General features: G+C 46.0%; 1 protein-coding gene across 1 annotated transcript in view; it reads left to right on the plus strand.

The window, feature by feature from the left end:
- The first annotated feature begins 4,391 nt into the window (after positions 1-4,391).
- Positions 4,392-14,856, plus strand: part of LOC116987047 (acidic mammalian chitinase-like) — a 28,819-nt gene continuing 18,354 nt past the window's right edge. The window contains exons 1-3 of the mRNA XM_033042940.1: positions 4,392-4,628; positions 5,791-5,820; positions 5,915-6,116. Coding sequence (XP_032898831.1) covers positions 4,604-4,628; positions 5,791-5,820; positions 5,915-6,116 — 257 coding nt within the window. The 5' untranslated portion in view covers positions 4,392-4,603. The remainder of the gene's footprint in view (positions 4,629-5,790; positions 5,821-5,914; positions 6,117-14,856) is intronic.

A 14,856-nucleotide genomic window follows, 5' to 3' on the forward strand; every position in this document is an offset into this window, starting at 1 on the left:
CTAAATCAAAGTTATAAAGTTATACCATAGACAAACGAAGATTGTAAAAAGAGGCAAGGGAAGGGGGATCATGTGACTGATGTTGTAAATCACCAGAAGGACTCAGATGATTGGTTACTAGCTTGTCATACCCTCTGTATCTGAAATGTCTAATACCTATATAAATGCCATGAGTTTGTATCAAAGTTACTCCTCTCCGGACCCGCCCCAGAGCATCAGCTCTGTGTTGGAAGGTTCAAGAGACTAGTCTCAGTTGAATAAAGAATTGATTTTAACAGCAACAAGTGTTTGAGTCAAGTTGACTTTAGATTGACAGAAGAACTCAGTTTAACGCCCCAACCATAGACTGTTTACCCTCCTCCCGTCCGGGAGGCGCTACAGGTCTCTCCGTTGCCGAACCAGCAGGTCCAGGAACAGCTTCTTCCCTGCGGCTGTTACATTACGCAACACTGTACCTCGGTGACTGCCAATCACCCCCGGACACTCCTCCACCAGATAAAAATTGCACTACTACGACTGTATGCACGTATATTTATTTATTGCTCATATTCTATGTCGCTCTTCAAGGGAGATGCTAACTGCATTTCGTTGTCTCTGTACTGTACACTGCACAATGACAATAAAATTTGAATCTGAATAAGCTGCCCAAGTGAAATTTGAGTGCTATCCCTCCAATTTGCACTCGGCCTCACTCTGACAGTGGAGGCGGCCCAGGACAGAAAGGTCAGTGTGGGAATGGGAGGGGGAGTTAAAGTGTTTAGCAAAAGGTAGATCACATACATGGGTTTAGGTAAACTTTGCTACTTTCCCTCGAACGGTCCGTGCTGAATCATTGGGATGTTTCCCTCTATTTTCAGCCAGGTCAATACATGACATTTCCCATGATGAGAAGTGGACCAAATGCAGGTATATGTCCCGGCATCTTTCTCTTGTATCCCCCACAGGACCAACGATGCGTCCCGACGTGCGAGCACGTCGTTATTCACGAACTTCCAGTGGGGATTAGATCCCTGATATCCCACTGAAAACCAACTGTGATACGTTGCAATGGCAACACCGTCTTTTTTCCATATGACGAGGCTAGGTTTACTGTAATGATTGGATATTTTACAGGGCAGCGTAATAGAACCATCCAGAGACACAACGACAACCTGCAGACTAATGATTAAAGGGTGATCACCAGCAGAGCCTGGCTTGTCCGTGCATCTTGGAAGCTGGTCATTGTTGACTTGCCGAGGCTCCCGTGCGTTCCGCCCAGCCAAGTTTGCTTCCTCTCCCCTTTCTCTGGAGATCGGACCTGTTCCAGTTCCGGAGACTTGCCACACCATCTCCACAAGGACCATGAATCCTATCCATCTCTGCAGTCCCATGGTCCTGTGGGTGAAAGAATGGGTCACCTTATTGCAACTCAGTAGGATTCATGATGACATTCCCTGAACCCGCCCAGAGTTGGGGAATCGAGAACCAGAGGACATCGGTTTAAGGCGAGGGGGGGAAAGATTTAATGGGAAACTGAGGGGTGACTTTTTTACACAAAGGGTAGAGGGTGTTTGGAACGAGCTGCCGGAAGAGGTAGTTGAGGCAGGTACTATCACAATGATTAAGAAACAGTTAGACAGGTACATTGATAGGACAGGATTAGAGGGGTAAGGGTCAAACGCAGGCAGATGGGTCTAGTTTTAATGGGACACGTTGGTGGGCGCGGGTAAGTTGGGCCGAAGGTCTCGCTTATGACTCTATGACTCCATCACTTGTCCCACCCCAGTCAATCCTCCTTCTCCCTGGTCCTGTCTAGCAGAAGGTACAGAAGCTTGAAAGCGCGCACCACCAGACTCAGGAACAGTTTCTTCCCCTCTGCTATTAGGCTTCTGAACTGGGGGAACAGTGAACAGAGACAATCCCACCCCCATCACTCACAGACACTTGAAGGATCCACAGGGTTGGTTACCAGCTCCGGAGTCTCCACACAGGGTGACGGGGTCGGTCTTGTTCACATCTCCTGCCATCGCTCGCTCCTTTTATACCGACTCCCGGCTTCTCCTGACCCTCATTGTCAGCCCTCACGTACTTTCAACCAATCACTGCCTCCCACGGAGCATTGGCCGGAGTCAGCCGCGACCTCTCCACCCTCTGCCAAATGTGTCGTTGCATCAGCCGTTAACGTTTAACAAGAACAACGTCATCCCAGCTGCCAGCGGCCAACCAGGCGCCCCACACATCCTGCTTGTGTCTCCACCACGTCTCGTTCTGGCCACCCACCCGCTCCACTGTGATTGAGAAGACGATGTAACATAGAACATTGAATAGTGCAGCACAGGTACAGGCCCTTCGGCCCACAATGTCCGTGCTGAACATGATGTTGATCATGATGCCAAGAAGTTAAACTAATCTCTTCAGCCTGCACGTAATCCACTAGTGGGGGAGTCTCGGACAAGAGGTCAAAACCTCAGAATTAACCCAGCTCTTCTCACTTTACACCAACAACCTCACATCCCAATGCAGCTCAGTTAAAATTTTTAAATATGCAGACGACACAACAATAATTGGCCTAATCTCAGATAACAAAGAATCACAATACCATCTAACAGTCGATAGCGCAGTTAAATGGTGCGCAGACAACAACCTTCAGCTTAATACTTCAAAAACCTTAGAAATCATCATAGATTTTAGACGCAATCAAAACCACAAACCCCCGGTCCATGTCAACTCTCACCCCATAACCTCCACGAACTCATTTAAGTTTCTAGGCACCTATATCTCCAATAATCTAAAATGGCACATCAATGCAGACCACGTCATCAAGAAAGGTCAACAACGTCTATATTTCCTCAGACAGCTCAAAAAGTTCAGAGTTGATAAACACCTCCTGGTCCGTTTCTATCAATCAATCATTGAAAGCATCATCACCTCCTCAATCACAGTCTGGTACGGTAACACCGATAGTCACTCACTACACAGAATACAACGCATTGTCTCCAAGGCCTCCAGGATCATCAACTCCCCCCTCCCCTCAATCCATTCAAGTTATCTCCAACGTACCTCACAACGGGCAAAAAAGATCATCTCGGACCACTCCCATCCAGCAAATCACCTTTTTCAGTCTCTCCCTTCGGGGAGGCGCCTCAGGTCACTTGCTACTAAAACCACCCGCTTTAAAAACAGTTTCTTCCCCTCAGCAATAAGAACTCTCAATTCCGTCCAATAATCAGACAATAATATGACTTTTGATGTATACAGTGTCTTGTCTATGGTCTTTGTTTGTTCTTTTGCACTATGTATTGTTGGTGAGATTTGTGATTTGTGATGTGGTATGGATGCACTTTATTACAGTGATCTGTGTTATTAGTGGTATGTAACAAAAGCAGTGTACCATCATGTACCGAACCCAAATACCACCAACCCTGGTTGCGTGGCAATTAAAGATTCTATTCTATTCTATTCTATTCTATTTCTTTAGTAAGAGGGTGGTGAATCTGTGGAATTCATTCCCACGGAAGGCTGTCTGTGGAGGCCAAGTCGACGGATATTTTTAATGCAGAGATGGATAGATTGTTGATTTGTACAGGTGTCAGAGGTTATGGGGAGAATGTAGATTATTATCTGAATGTTGTCAGATTAGGAAAAGGGAAGATGCAATGAGACCTCGGTGTGCTTGTACACCAGTCACTAAAAATAAACATGCAGGTACAGCAGGCAGTGAAGAAAGCAAATGGCATGTTGGCCTTCATAGCGAGAGGATTTGTGAAGCGGGACAAGGAGGTCCTACTGCAGTTGTATAGGGCCATGGTAAGACCACACCTGCAGTTTTGGTCTCGTAATTTGAGAAAGGGCATTCTTGCTATTGAGGGAATGCAGCGTAGGTTCACCTGGTTAATTCCTGGGATGGCGAGACTGTCATATGATGAAAGAATGGGTCGACTGGGCTGATATTCACTGGAATTTAGAAGAATGAGAGGGGATCTTACAGAAACATACAAAATTCTTAAGGGATTGGACAGGCAAGATGCAGGAAAAATGTCCCCGATGTTGGGGGAGTCCAGAACCACGGGTCACAGTTTAAGAATAAAGGGTAGGTCATTTAGGACTGAAATGAGGAAAAACATTTTCACCCAGAGTTATGAATCTGTGGAATTCTATGCATCAGAAGGCAGTGGAGGCCAATTCACTGGATGTTTTCAAGAGAGTTAGCTCATAGGGCTAATGGAATCAAGGGATATGGGGAGAAAGGAGGAACAGGGTACTAATTGTGGACGAATAGCTATGATCATAATTGAATGGCGGTGCTGGCTAAATGCCCTACTCCTGCGCCTACTTTCCATGTTTCTACGTTTCTAAGTCATTTCCAATCAAGCTCAGAAACAGTCTTGAGGTGAAAATGAAGGTGAACAATCTGAATGACATTGAACAGGGGACGAGGTATTATTGAAGAGAAAATATTGAAGTCAAGATAAGAACTATTATTTTCCCTTTGTAAATAGCAGGAGGATCATCGTGACTGCCCTTTCTTTCCGATAAAGGGAACGACAAACAGATTGGATTATTGTTCGTGATAAGCTCATTGTATAAAAGAGGCAGCTCAGGTCTAGTCAGCAACAGTAACAAGATGGCAAAGCTACTTCTTGGAACAGGTAAGAACCTTTTGTTGTTTCATTCCTTTTGATATTGGAATACTTTTTGAAAGAATCAGGTTTAGACATTAAATGATGAGAACAGGTTAAATTGTTTCTCAAGTTTTATTATAAAGGTGTCTGAAGAAGGGTCTCGACTCTACCCAACCTTTTTCTCCAGAGATGCTGCCTGACCCGCTGTGATACTCCAGCACTTTGTGTCTATCTTTGGTGTAAATCAACTTCTGCAGTTCGTAGTTTCTTAATATTTTGTATTTTCCAACGGACCCGAAACGTCACCCATTCCTTCTCTCCGGAGAAGTTGCCTGACCCGCTGAATTACTCCAGCTCTCTGTGAAAATCTTCAGAGACATTTAGAAAATCACGAGGGGCAGAGATATGAAGGATGGTCTCTGCCTTTCTCCAGGGAAGGGGAGTCTAAAACTACAGGGCATTGACACTGAATGTGAGAGGGCAAAGAATTAAAGGTGAATCCAGGGGCAACTGGGACAAGCTTAGATGGGGCATCTTGGTCAGCATGGACAAATTGGGCCAAAGGGCCTGTTTCTGCGCTGTGTGACTCTATGACTCTAACCTGTTGCCCAGAGGGAGGTGAGTATATGGAACGATCTGCCAGAGGAGGCAGATGAGGCAAGTATAATAACATTTAAAAGATATTTGGACGAGTACATTTGGGAGGAAACCAGAGCTCCTGGAGAAAACCCACTTGGTCACAGGGGGAGGGAGTTAAGAATGTTATTGTCATATGTACCAGAAACAGAACAATCAAATTTATACTAGAATTGTAAGCATAACAGGGTTGATGTACAAATTCCACACACGTTCAACACCCATAGTCAAGATCGAACCTGGGGCTCTGGCGCTGTGAGGCAGCAACTCTACCACTGCTCCACCGTGCTACCCACAAGATAGATCTTCATAGTTTCCCAACCACTTACATAACAGTGTCATTGTGTAGAGGCCGTAATACAGCCAAGGTTTCATAATTTCATACGTGATAGGAGCAGAATTAGGCCATTCGGCCCATCAAGTGCACTCTAGCCACACAATCATGGCTGATCTATCTTTCCCTCTCAACCCCATTCTTCTGTCTTCTCCCCATAACCCCTGACTTATTACGGTTTGTCATAATTCTAACACGCTGCTCTGTTTTCTGTTCCAGCGGTGGTCTTACTGGCCTGCCTGCAACTGGGTGAGTCTTTGTGCAATTGCAGCCTTGCTTTGCTTTGCTTTGTGTGAGTGCCACAGAGACATTGTCCTGACCACCCTGTCCCTCCCTTGCCCAGGCTCTGCCTACAGGCTGGTGTGTTACTTCACCAACTGGGCGCAGTACAGACCAGGAGAGGGTAAATACATGGTCCAGAGCGTGGACCCTTGCCTCTGCACGCACATTATCTACGCCTTCGCTGGAATGAAGAGCAATCAGATCGCCACCTACGAATGGAACGACCCAAAACTCTACCAGGAGGTCAACAGCCTGAAGAACAAGTACAGTCGCTGAATAAATACTAACGCCTCTGTCCCACTTTCCCGAGTTACCCACAAATTCTCCCGAGTTTTTCCCGTTGATTCAAACTCGGACAATGTCCGTAGCGAGTCCGTAGAGCCGTAGGTACTCGGGGCATCAGGTAAGTCGGGACGTTTTTTCAGCATGTTGAAAAATGTCCACGAGTAAAAAAAAATAGCCCCGAGTACCTACGGCTGGCATCTCCGAGTTTGAATCAAGGGGAAAACTCAGGAGAATTCGGGAGTAACTCGGGAAAGTGGGACAGGGGCTTAACCTTGTTTCTCAAATGCTGGGCATTGTACGCGATGTTTACATTGTCCAGTTTAGTTCATTGTCAACCTGTACTGATACAGTGAAAAGTTTTTGTTGCTTGCTAACCAGTCACTGTATTGGATATTCCCCAAATCCATATTCCATAACCCATATTCCACAGTTAATTTAGTTTAGTTTATTATTGTCACGTGTACCATGGTACAACAAAAAGCTTTTTGTTGCGTGCTAACTAGTCGGCGGAAAGACTGTACATGGTTACAATCAGGCCGTCCACACTGTACAGACACAGGATCAAGGGTATAATGTTTAGTGCAAGATAAAGTCCAATGACGTCTGATTAAATATAGTCCGAGGGTCTCCAATGAGGTAGATGGGAGGTCAGGACTGCTCTCTAGTTGGTGAGAGGACGGTTCAGTGGGATAAGGCCACTGTATGGGTTATTTAGACTAAGTACCAAGGTGATGCCTAACTTCTCAGAGACAGCTCGGTGGAGACAAATCGGTGGAGAGGAACCCTGCTGATTTGGGACTAATTTAACCATGAAGCGAAGGGACATCCAGTGTTTAATGAACATTCCATTTCAAACTCTTCAAAATGGTCGATCCAAGTGAACAAGTCGTTTGGAAGCGTATGTGGCAAGAATCCACCTGTTGTACGTACCGGGTGGCACAGTGTCGCAGCGGGTAGAGCCACTGCCTCACCGCGCCAGAGACCTGGGTTTGTTCCTGACCTCGGGCACTGTTTGTGTGTAGTTTGCACGTTCGTCATATGACCGTGAGGGTTTTCTCTGGATTACCGGTTTTCTCCCACATTCCAAAGGGTTTCCAGGTTAATTGGCCTCTACAATTTGCCCCAAGTGCATAGGGAGTGGATGAGAAAGTGGGATGAAATAGTACTGGTGTGAATGGGTGATCGATGGTCAGCGGGGTCTTTGACATGACCCTGTTACACAAACATTTGTTGAAGGTTTTCTCCTCTCATCCACCTCCCCTGTCTGAAAGGTGACTTGGTTTAGGGGGATATTCAGGAGAAAGCTATTGGACAGGCCACCAGAATCATTGTCATAGATTGAGGAAATAGGCCCTTCAGCCCAGAGTGAGACTGGCCCATTGCTTATGAAGCCTTGTTGCATAAACTTGCACCTCATTTTCTGTGACCCCCTTGAGATCCAGACTGAGGCAAATCCCCTCAACTAAACGTAACACCAAAGGGGCGAAAAAAACAGAAGATCCAGAAGTTCCTGAGAAGTTCTGAAAATGTTTTGTTGTTCTAAACATCATTCTTAAACCACATTTTGTCTATTTTTTTTTAAGGAATTCAAACCTCAAGACTCTGCTGTCCGTTGGAGGCTGGAACTTTGGCACTCAGAAGTAAGATGGAAACGTTTACATTAGAATTAGATTAAAAAAAGTTATTTTTCAATTGACTGTGATATGGAATTAATATTGAAAGACACAACGTGTTGGAGTAACTCCTCAGTAACTCAGCCTGAAGAAGGGGCTTGACCCGAATCGTCACCTATCCATGTTCTCCAGAGATGCTGCCTGACCCGCTGATTTACTCCAGCGCTTTGTGTCTTTTCTTTTTGTAAACCAGCACCTGCAGTTCGATGTGCCCGACGTAAACAGTGGGTGTGTTTGGTAATTTTGCCATAAATGCCATGTGCCGTTTCATGCCTTTTTTTGATGGTTTTACCAAGATGCCTTTTTCACGATCGAGTGGCTAAATCAGCCTTTTTTTGCTGTTTTGCTAAAAGGTCATGCTATTTTGTCTAGTTGTACCATGATTACAATGACATTTTCTATATTAACACGTTAATATTAATGTTATTATTCAAGTGTTAACATAGTATAAATTACAAGAAGATTTTCACCACCGGGATGAAACTGGGGGCGCCACTGTCAGTCATTCATTCATTCGTGCCGCTGCCCGCTGGTTCAGTCTTCCCCAACACCTATTCATTGCTTCCAATTTTGCAAACTTCCCACAAGCTACCACTTCCCTTGAGAAAGGTGGTAAGACGTTAGTGAATAACTTGCAGGTTTTCCACAAAGTAACTGACGATATTCGTAAAGTTCCTGGCGATGTAGGTAAAGACATATAAGGAAATTATGAGAGAGTGATTTTAGCTAACAAAGATCATGAGGAAATACAAAACATAGCTAAAGTTCTCAAAGGTAATTGTAATGCACAAGATATCGACATGAATACAGAGTCTGTAGCTTGTTTCTGGTATGCACCAGTGACCTCAGCTGGGGTACAAATAAGTTTTTCACAACTGAAGAATATTCTGTCTGACAGACGGCATAGTTTAACACCAGATAATTTGAAAAATGCTAGTAACCAGGCAACTTTGGTCATTTAATATACTATAACTTTATATTTTCATTTTTAACCATATTTTGGGGGTGGAAATACATGCCTTTTTATGTCAATAAATGCCTTTGTAGTTTTATTATGCCTTTTTGCCTGCCTATTTCAGAGTTTTTTAGTGCCTAAACATCCTGTAATGATATACACAGAGATAAATATCGAGGGGATAATTTTACAGTGAACTGTTTCAGGAGTATTATTAAACAGAGCAGTTTGCAAATTGTAATTTGAACAATATAGGATATTGTTTGCCAAAAAGTAAAATAACATAATTTTCCGAAAGAATCCTTTCAATAGTGTGTGGCACAGCGGTAGAGTTGCTGCCTTATTGCGCTTACAGCACCAGAGACCCAGGTTCGATCCTGACTACGGGTGCTGTCTGTACGGAGTTTGTACGTTCTCCCTGTGACCTCCTGGGTTTTCTCAGAGATCTTCAGTTTGTTCCCACACTCCAAAGACATACAAATTTGTAGGTTAATTGGCTTGTTATAAATGTAAATTGTCCCTTGTGTGTGTGTAGGATAGTGTTAGTGAGCGGAGATCGCTGGTCGGTGCAGACTGGGGGGGGCCGAAGGGCATGTTTCCACGCCGTATCTCTGAACTAAACGTCATTTTCAGAAATAATAATTTCACATGAAACTTCGGATAATAGCAGGAGAAAGGAGTAATTTTTTAACCACGAACATTTAATGAAGGCGAAGGTGAATCTGTACATGATAGGATATAACAGCAGATTCACTGCGTCCCTGAGTACAGCGGCCGTCACTACAGTTCCTTGTGTCTCCGGCACATTTAATTTCTAACTCCTCTCCCCACATTCATCCCTCCTGCAGATTCACCGCGATGGTCGCCTCATCAGGAACTCGGCAAATCTTCATCAAGTCAGTCATCGCCTTCCTGAGAGGATACGGCTTTGACGGTCTGGACATCGACTGGGAATATCCTGGATCTCGAGGAAGTCCTCCCGTTGACAAGCATCTCTACACTATCCTGGCTCAGGTTCGGTCAAGTACATCTCACTATGAGTTTCTTTAAAATAAATGGGCCAAACGCAGGCCAAACCTATCCTTTATCTCCGCAGATGCTGCCTGACCCGCTGAGTTCTCCAGCACTCTGTGAAACGTCACCTATCCATGTTCTCCACAGATGCTGCCTGACCTGCTGAGTTACTCCAGCACTCTGTGAAACGTCACCTATCCATGTTCTCCACAGATGCTGCCTGACCCGCTGAGTTACTCCAGCACTTTGTGGGACTAGTGTAGATGGGACATATTGGTCGGTGTGGGCAGGTTGGGCTCCACGCAGCATAACTCTATGACTTGAAAATGTATCCAATAAATGTAACCTTATTGTCAAGATCACCAAGGACAGATTTTCACAAAGGATTTTAAGAATTCAGAATTTAAGAATTTAATAAAGTTTAATAAAGTTTGAACCAAGCACCATTTTGAGTGGGGATTAAAAGGTTTCTTCCCCACTCTTGGTTGACACGGTGGCGCAGCGGTAGAGTTGCTGCCCCACAGCGCCAGAGACGCCTGATCGATCCTGACCATGGATGCTGTCTGTACGGAGTTTGTACGTTCTCCCTGTGACCTCAGGTGCTCTTGATTCCTCCCACACTCCAAATATGTGTGGGTTTGTAGGTTAATTGGCTTCAGTAAATTGTCCCAAGTATGTAGGATATAACTAGAGTGAAAGGGTAATCGCTGATCAGCATGGACTCGATGGGCCGATGGGCCTGTTTCCAAGCTGCATCTCTAAACCAAACTGAACTAAAATTGAAATTGACACAAAGTGTCGGAGTGACTCAGCGGGTCAGGCAGCATCTCTGAGGAAAAAGGATAGGCGATGTTTCTGGTCAGGACCCTTCCTAAGACTAGACTTGACCTCTTGCTAAAGGAGCCCTCGATCTCTCTGACCCACAGGAGCTGATGGCTACCTTCGAGGCCGAAGGGAAAAGCGCAGGAAAGCCACGACTGCTGCTCTCGGCTTCCGTTGCTGGTGGGAAGAGCAACATCGATACTGGCTACGAGGTTCCTCAGCTCAGCAAGTGAGTGTCCTTCCACATACAAAGAAACCCAACTTTTCCTGTGGGCGTTTAGCGAGTTTGACGTCGTATTTGAACTAGTTTTTCATGGCTCCACAATTTCAATGGTGGGAGCTTCCAGCACGGTGATTGAGATCCATCCACAACCCTAAAGCATTCAATGCCTTCATCAGTCGGGGCATTGAGTGTGAGAGTCAGGAAGCCAACTTGCAGCTCTGTAGGTCTTTAGCCAGGAGGCATTTAGAGCATTGCGTGCAGGTCTGGTCGTCTCCATTACAGGAAGCATGTGGAGGCTTTAGAGACGGTTCAGAGGAGAGTTACCAGAGCGCTGCCTGGATTAGAGGGGATTAGCTACAGGGAGAGGTTCGACAAACTTGCATTGTTTCCTCTGGAACGTCAGAGGTTGAGGAGAGACTTGATAGAAATTTATAAAATCACTAGAGGCATAGATAGTGTAGACAGTCAGAACCTGCTGAGGTGGTGGTTGAAACAGATATCTTAGTGGCATTTAAAAGACCTTTAGTTAGGCACATGATCATGCCAGGCATGGAGGGATGTTGGTGATGTGCAGGTAGATAAGTGATGGACTTGGCATCATGTTCAAGTTTAAAGGAGATGTGCATGTTTTTTTTTTACAGAGATAGTGGTGGGTGCCTGGAACGTGCTGCCAGGGGTGGTGGTGGAGGCAGATGCGATAGTGGTGTTTAAGTGGCTTGTAGATATACAAGGAATGGAGGGAAATGGATCACGTGTAGACAGTGGAGATGAGTTTATCTTGCCGTCATGTTTGGCACGGACATTGTGGGCAGAAGGGCCTGTTCCTGTGTTGTACTGTTCTGCATTCTGATGTTAATTTGATGCATGGAGTATCAGGGTGACCTGTCTCCTCTCTTGCAGGGTAATTGACTTCTTCAACGTGATGACCTACGATTTCTATGGTCCCTGGAGCCACGTTACTGGAGAGAACAGCCCCCTCTATCCCCTGCCTAATGACAAGGATTACACCAACATCTACTTCAATGTGGTAAGTGCTCAAGAAAAATAAATCCTGCTCAACTTTTTCAATTCCTCTCTCGAATTAATAAACCCATTTTGCCAAGTCCATATAAGTGTTCCATACACCATGGAGAGCAGACTGTGGAGTTGCATCACAACTAGGTTTGGGAACAGCTCTGAGCCCAAGACCACAAGAAATTGCAGAGATGTGGATGGAGCCCAGTGCATCACACAGACCACACTCCTCACCATTAACTCCATCTACACTTCACGCTTCCTCAGAAAAGCAGCCAACAGAACAAAGACTTGTCCCACCCCAGTCATTTCTCCTTCACCCTGGTCCTGTCTAGCAGAAGGTGCAGAAGCTTGAAAGCGCGCACCACCAGACTCAGGAACAGCTTCTTCCCCTCTGCTATCAGGCTTCTGAATGGTCCTTCCATACGCTAGGGTACTGTCCGATTCACCTCTACCCCATTGCGGACATTGGACTTTGTCTCTGGAACTGATGCGCTACGATGCTGAGAACTATATTCTTCACTCTGTATCTTCCCCTTTGTTCTACCTATTGTACCCGAGTTTGATTTGATTGTATTTATGTACGGTATTATCTGATTTGTTTGGAGACTTTTCACTGTGCCTCGGTACACGTGACAATAATAAACCTAAACGTAAACATGAGCCTAAAGTCCTTTGATGCCAACTGTGGCCCTGCAGGAATACGCCATGAACTACTGGAAGGGCAAGGGGGCTCCAGTGGAGAAGTTGAATGTGGGCTTCCCCACCTACGGACACACATTCAGACTGACCTCGTCCAGCACGGCCGTGGGTGCCCCAGCAGGAGGCGCTGGTCCAGCCGGCAAATACACCCGCACAGCCGGCTTCCTGGCCTACTATGAGGTACTGTACCTACCGACCAATCCAACCGCATGGCTCTTTATTCAATGTTATCTTCCAATCCAATACTGAATAACCACAAACATAGATGGTGCTGGAACCTGAGGAAGGATCTCCACCCGAAACATCGCACACCCACGTTCTCCGTTCCCCTCCTCTCAAGAGATCCCCATTTCCCTTCTATCCTCCCATTCCTCTTTGCCCTCCCCACTATCTCCTTCTCTCCACATCCCTCCCTCCGGCTTTATATCTCTCTCCTCCACTTTCTGGACATATCGCTCTTTCCTCTCTTTATATATCTTTCTCCTCTTTCTTTTTTTCTCTTTCATGTATTTCTCCTCAACATCTCTCTCTACTCTTTCTTCCTCTTTGCACATCTCTCTTCCCCTCTCCTCTCAGTATCTGACACTATTTTGTCTCCTGTTCCCCTCCAGCCTTTGTCACTATTTCCACCCACCACCCTTGGAGTCAAATGGTTACCCCTCAGATTTAATAGACAATAGGTGCAGGAGTAGGCCATTCGGCCCTTCAAGCCAGCACCATTCCTATTAAATCTTTCTCCCTCACCTTATGTCCTCTGGTTCTCGATTCGCCGACTCTGCGTTTGTGTTTACCTGATCTGTTCCTCTCATGATTTTTTTCCACCTCGACAAGATTGGTCCCTAACATCTCCGTCTCTGGACAGATCTGCGGGTTCCTGAACGGTGCCACCAGCGAATGGAACGCCCCACAAGACACCCCGTACGCCTTCAAGAATGGAATATGGGTCGGCTATGACAACGTCAAGAGCTTCGGAGACAAGGTACATCTGAACATCGAAGTTCCACCCTTTCCGCGTGAACCATCGTGGTCTCGTTTATCTCAATATCTACTGCAGAGTTTCCAACAGTGAGCTCCAGAATTATGCTTCAAAATCCTTAGAATCTTTTGTCGTTAACATTCTGCATAAAATTTCCAGCTCACCATAAATTCATGGTGTTCGGGTGTCATGGGTTATGGGGAGAAGGCAGGAGAATGGGGTTAGGATTCACATCAGGGAAACTTGGAATTTCTGTTTTTATTTCCCAAACCGTGCTGTGATGAATCCCGATAGAAAGCTTTCTACAGCGCATTGTAGACGCCATTATTGACTGAGGGGTGCTGGTGTAAAGTTGTGAACTGTGTCTTCCAGGTTGAGTGGCTGAAGAAGAACAACTTTGGAGGAGCTATGGTCTGGGATCTGGCTCTGGATGACTTCTCCGGTGCCTTCTGTCACCAGGGACCCTACCCCCTCATCAACAGTCTGCACTCTGGCCTTGGCATCTCTGGAGGTAATGGGAATGTGCGGGACAAGTCCTTCACACAGAGGGTGGTGGGTGCCTGGAACACGCTACCAGGGGTGGTGGTGGAGGCAGATAGTGGTGGGACTAGGTATGATAGCTACGTTTTCCCACACAGAGGGTGGTGGGTATAGGGAACAAGCAACTGAGTTACTCCAGCACATTGTGTCTCTTTTTATAGACCAGCATCTGGGGTAGATGGGAGGTCAGGACCGCTCAGGTGTTGGTGAGAGGGGGGGTTCAGTGGCATAATCCCATTGACTGGGATATTCACACTTTGTAGACCTGCATCCACAGTTCCTTGATATTATGGGGAGAAGGCAGGAGAATGGGGTTGAGAGGGAGGGATAGATCAACCATGATTGAATAGTGGAGTAAACCCAATGGTCTAAATCACCTAATTCTCCTATGAATTTAGGAGAACTTATAACAAACTGTGTTTCTTTGCAGCTTGCGTCCCATCCAAGACCACATTGAAGCCGGCGGTCCCACCTACTGATGCTCCTAGTGGTGGTGGAGGCGGTGGCAGCAGCGGTGGTGGAGGCAGTGGCGGTGGAGGCAGTGGCTTCTGTAAGGGCAAAGCGAACGGTACCTTCCCCGATCCCAAGGACAAGAACAAGTTCTACCAGTGCGCCAATGGTCGGACCTACCTGAAGAGCTGTGCCACTGGATTAGTCTTCGATTCATCCTGTAAATGTTGCAACTGGCCTTAATGGCAGAAGGTGAGTGCTTGCCGACCTCACACTCTATACTGGGCATTGAGTCATACAGTTCAGAACCAGCCCTTCAGCCCAACAAGTCCATACTGACCCTACTTGA

This window comes from Amblyraja radiata, chromosome 24, assembly GCF_010909765.2.
Source record: "Amblyraja radiata isolate CabotCenter1 chromosome 24, sAmbRad1.1.pri, whole genome shotgun sequence".
NCBI classification, from domain to species: domain Eukaryota; kingdom Metazoa; phylum Chordata; class Chondrichthyes; order Rajiformes; family Rajidae; genus Amblyraja; species Amblyraja radiata.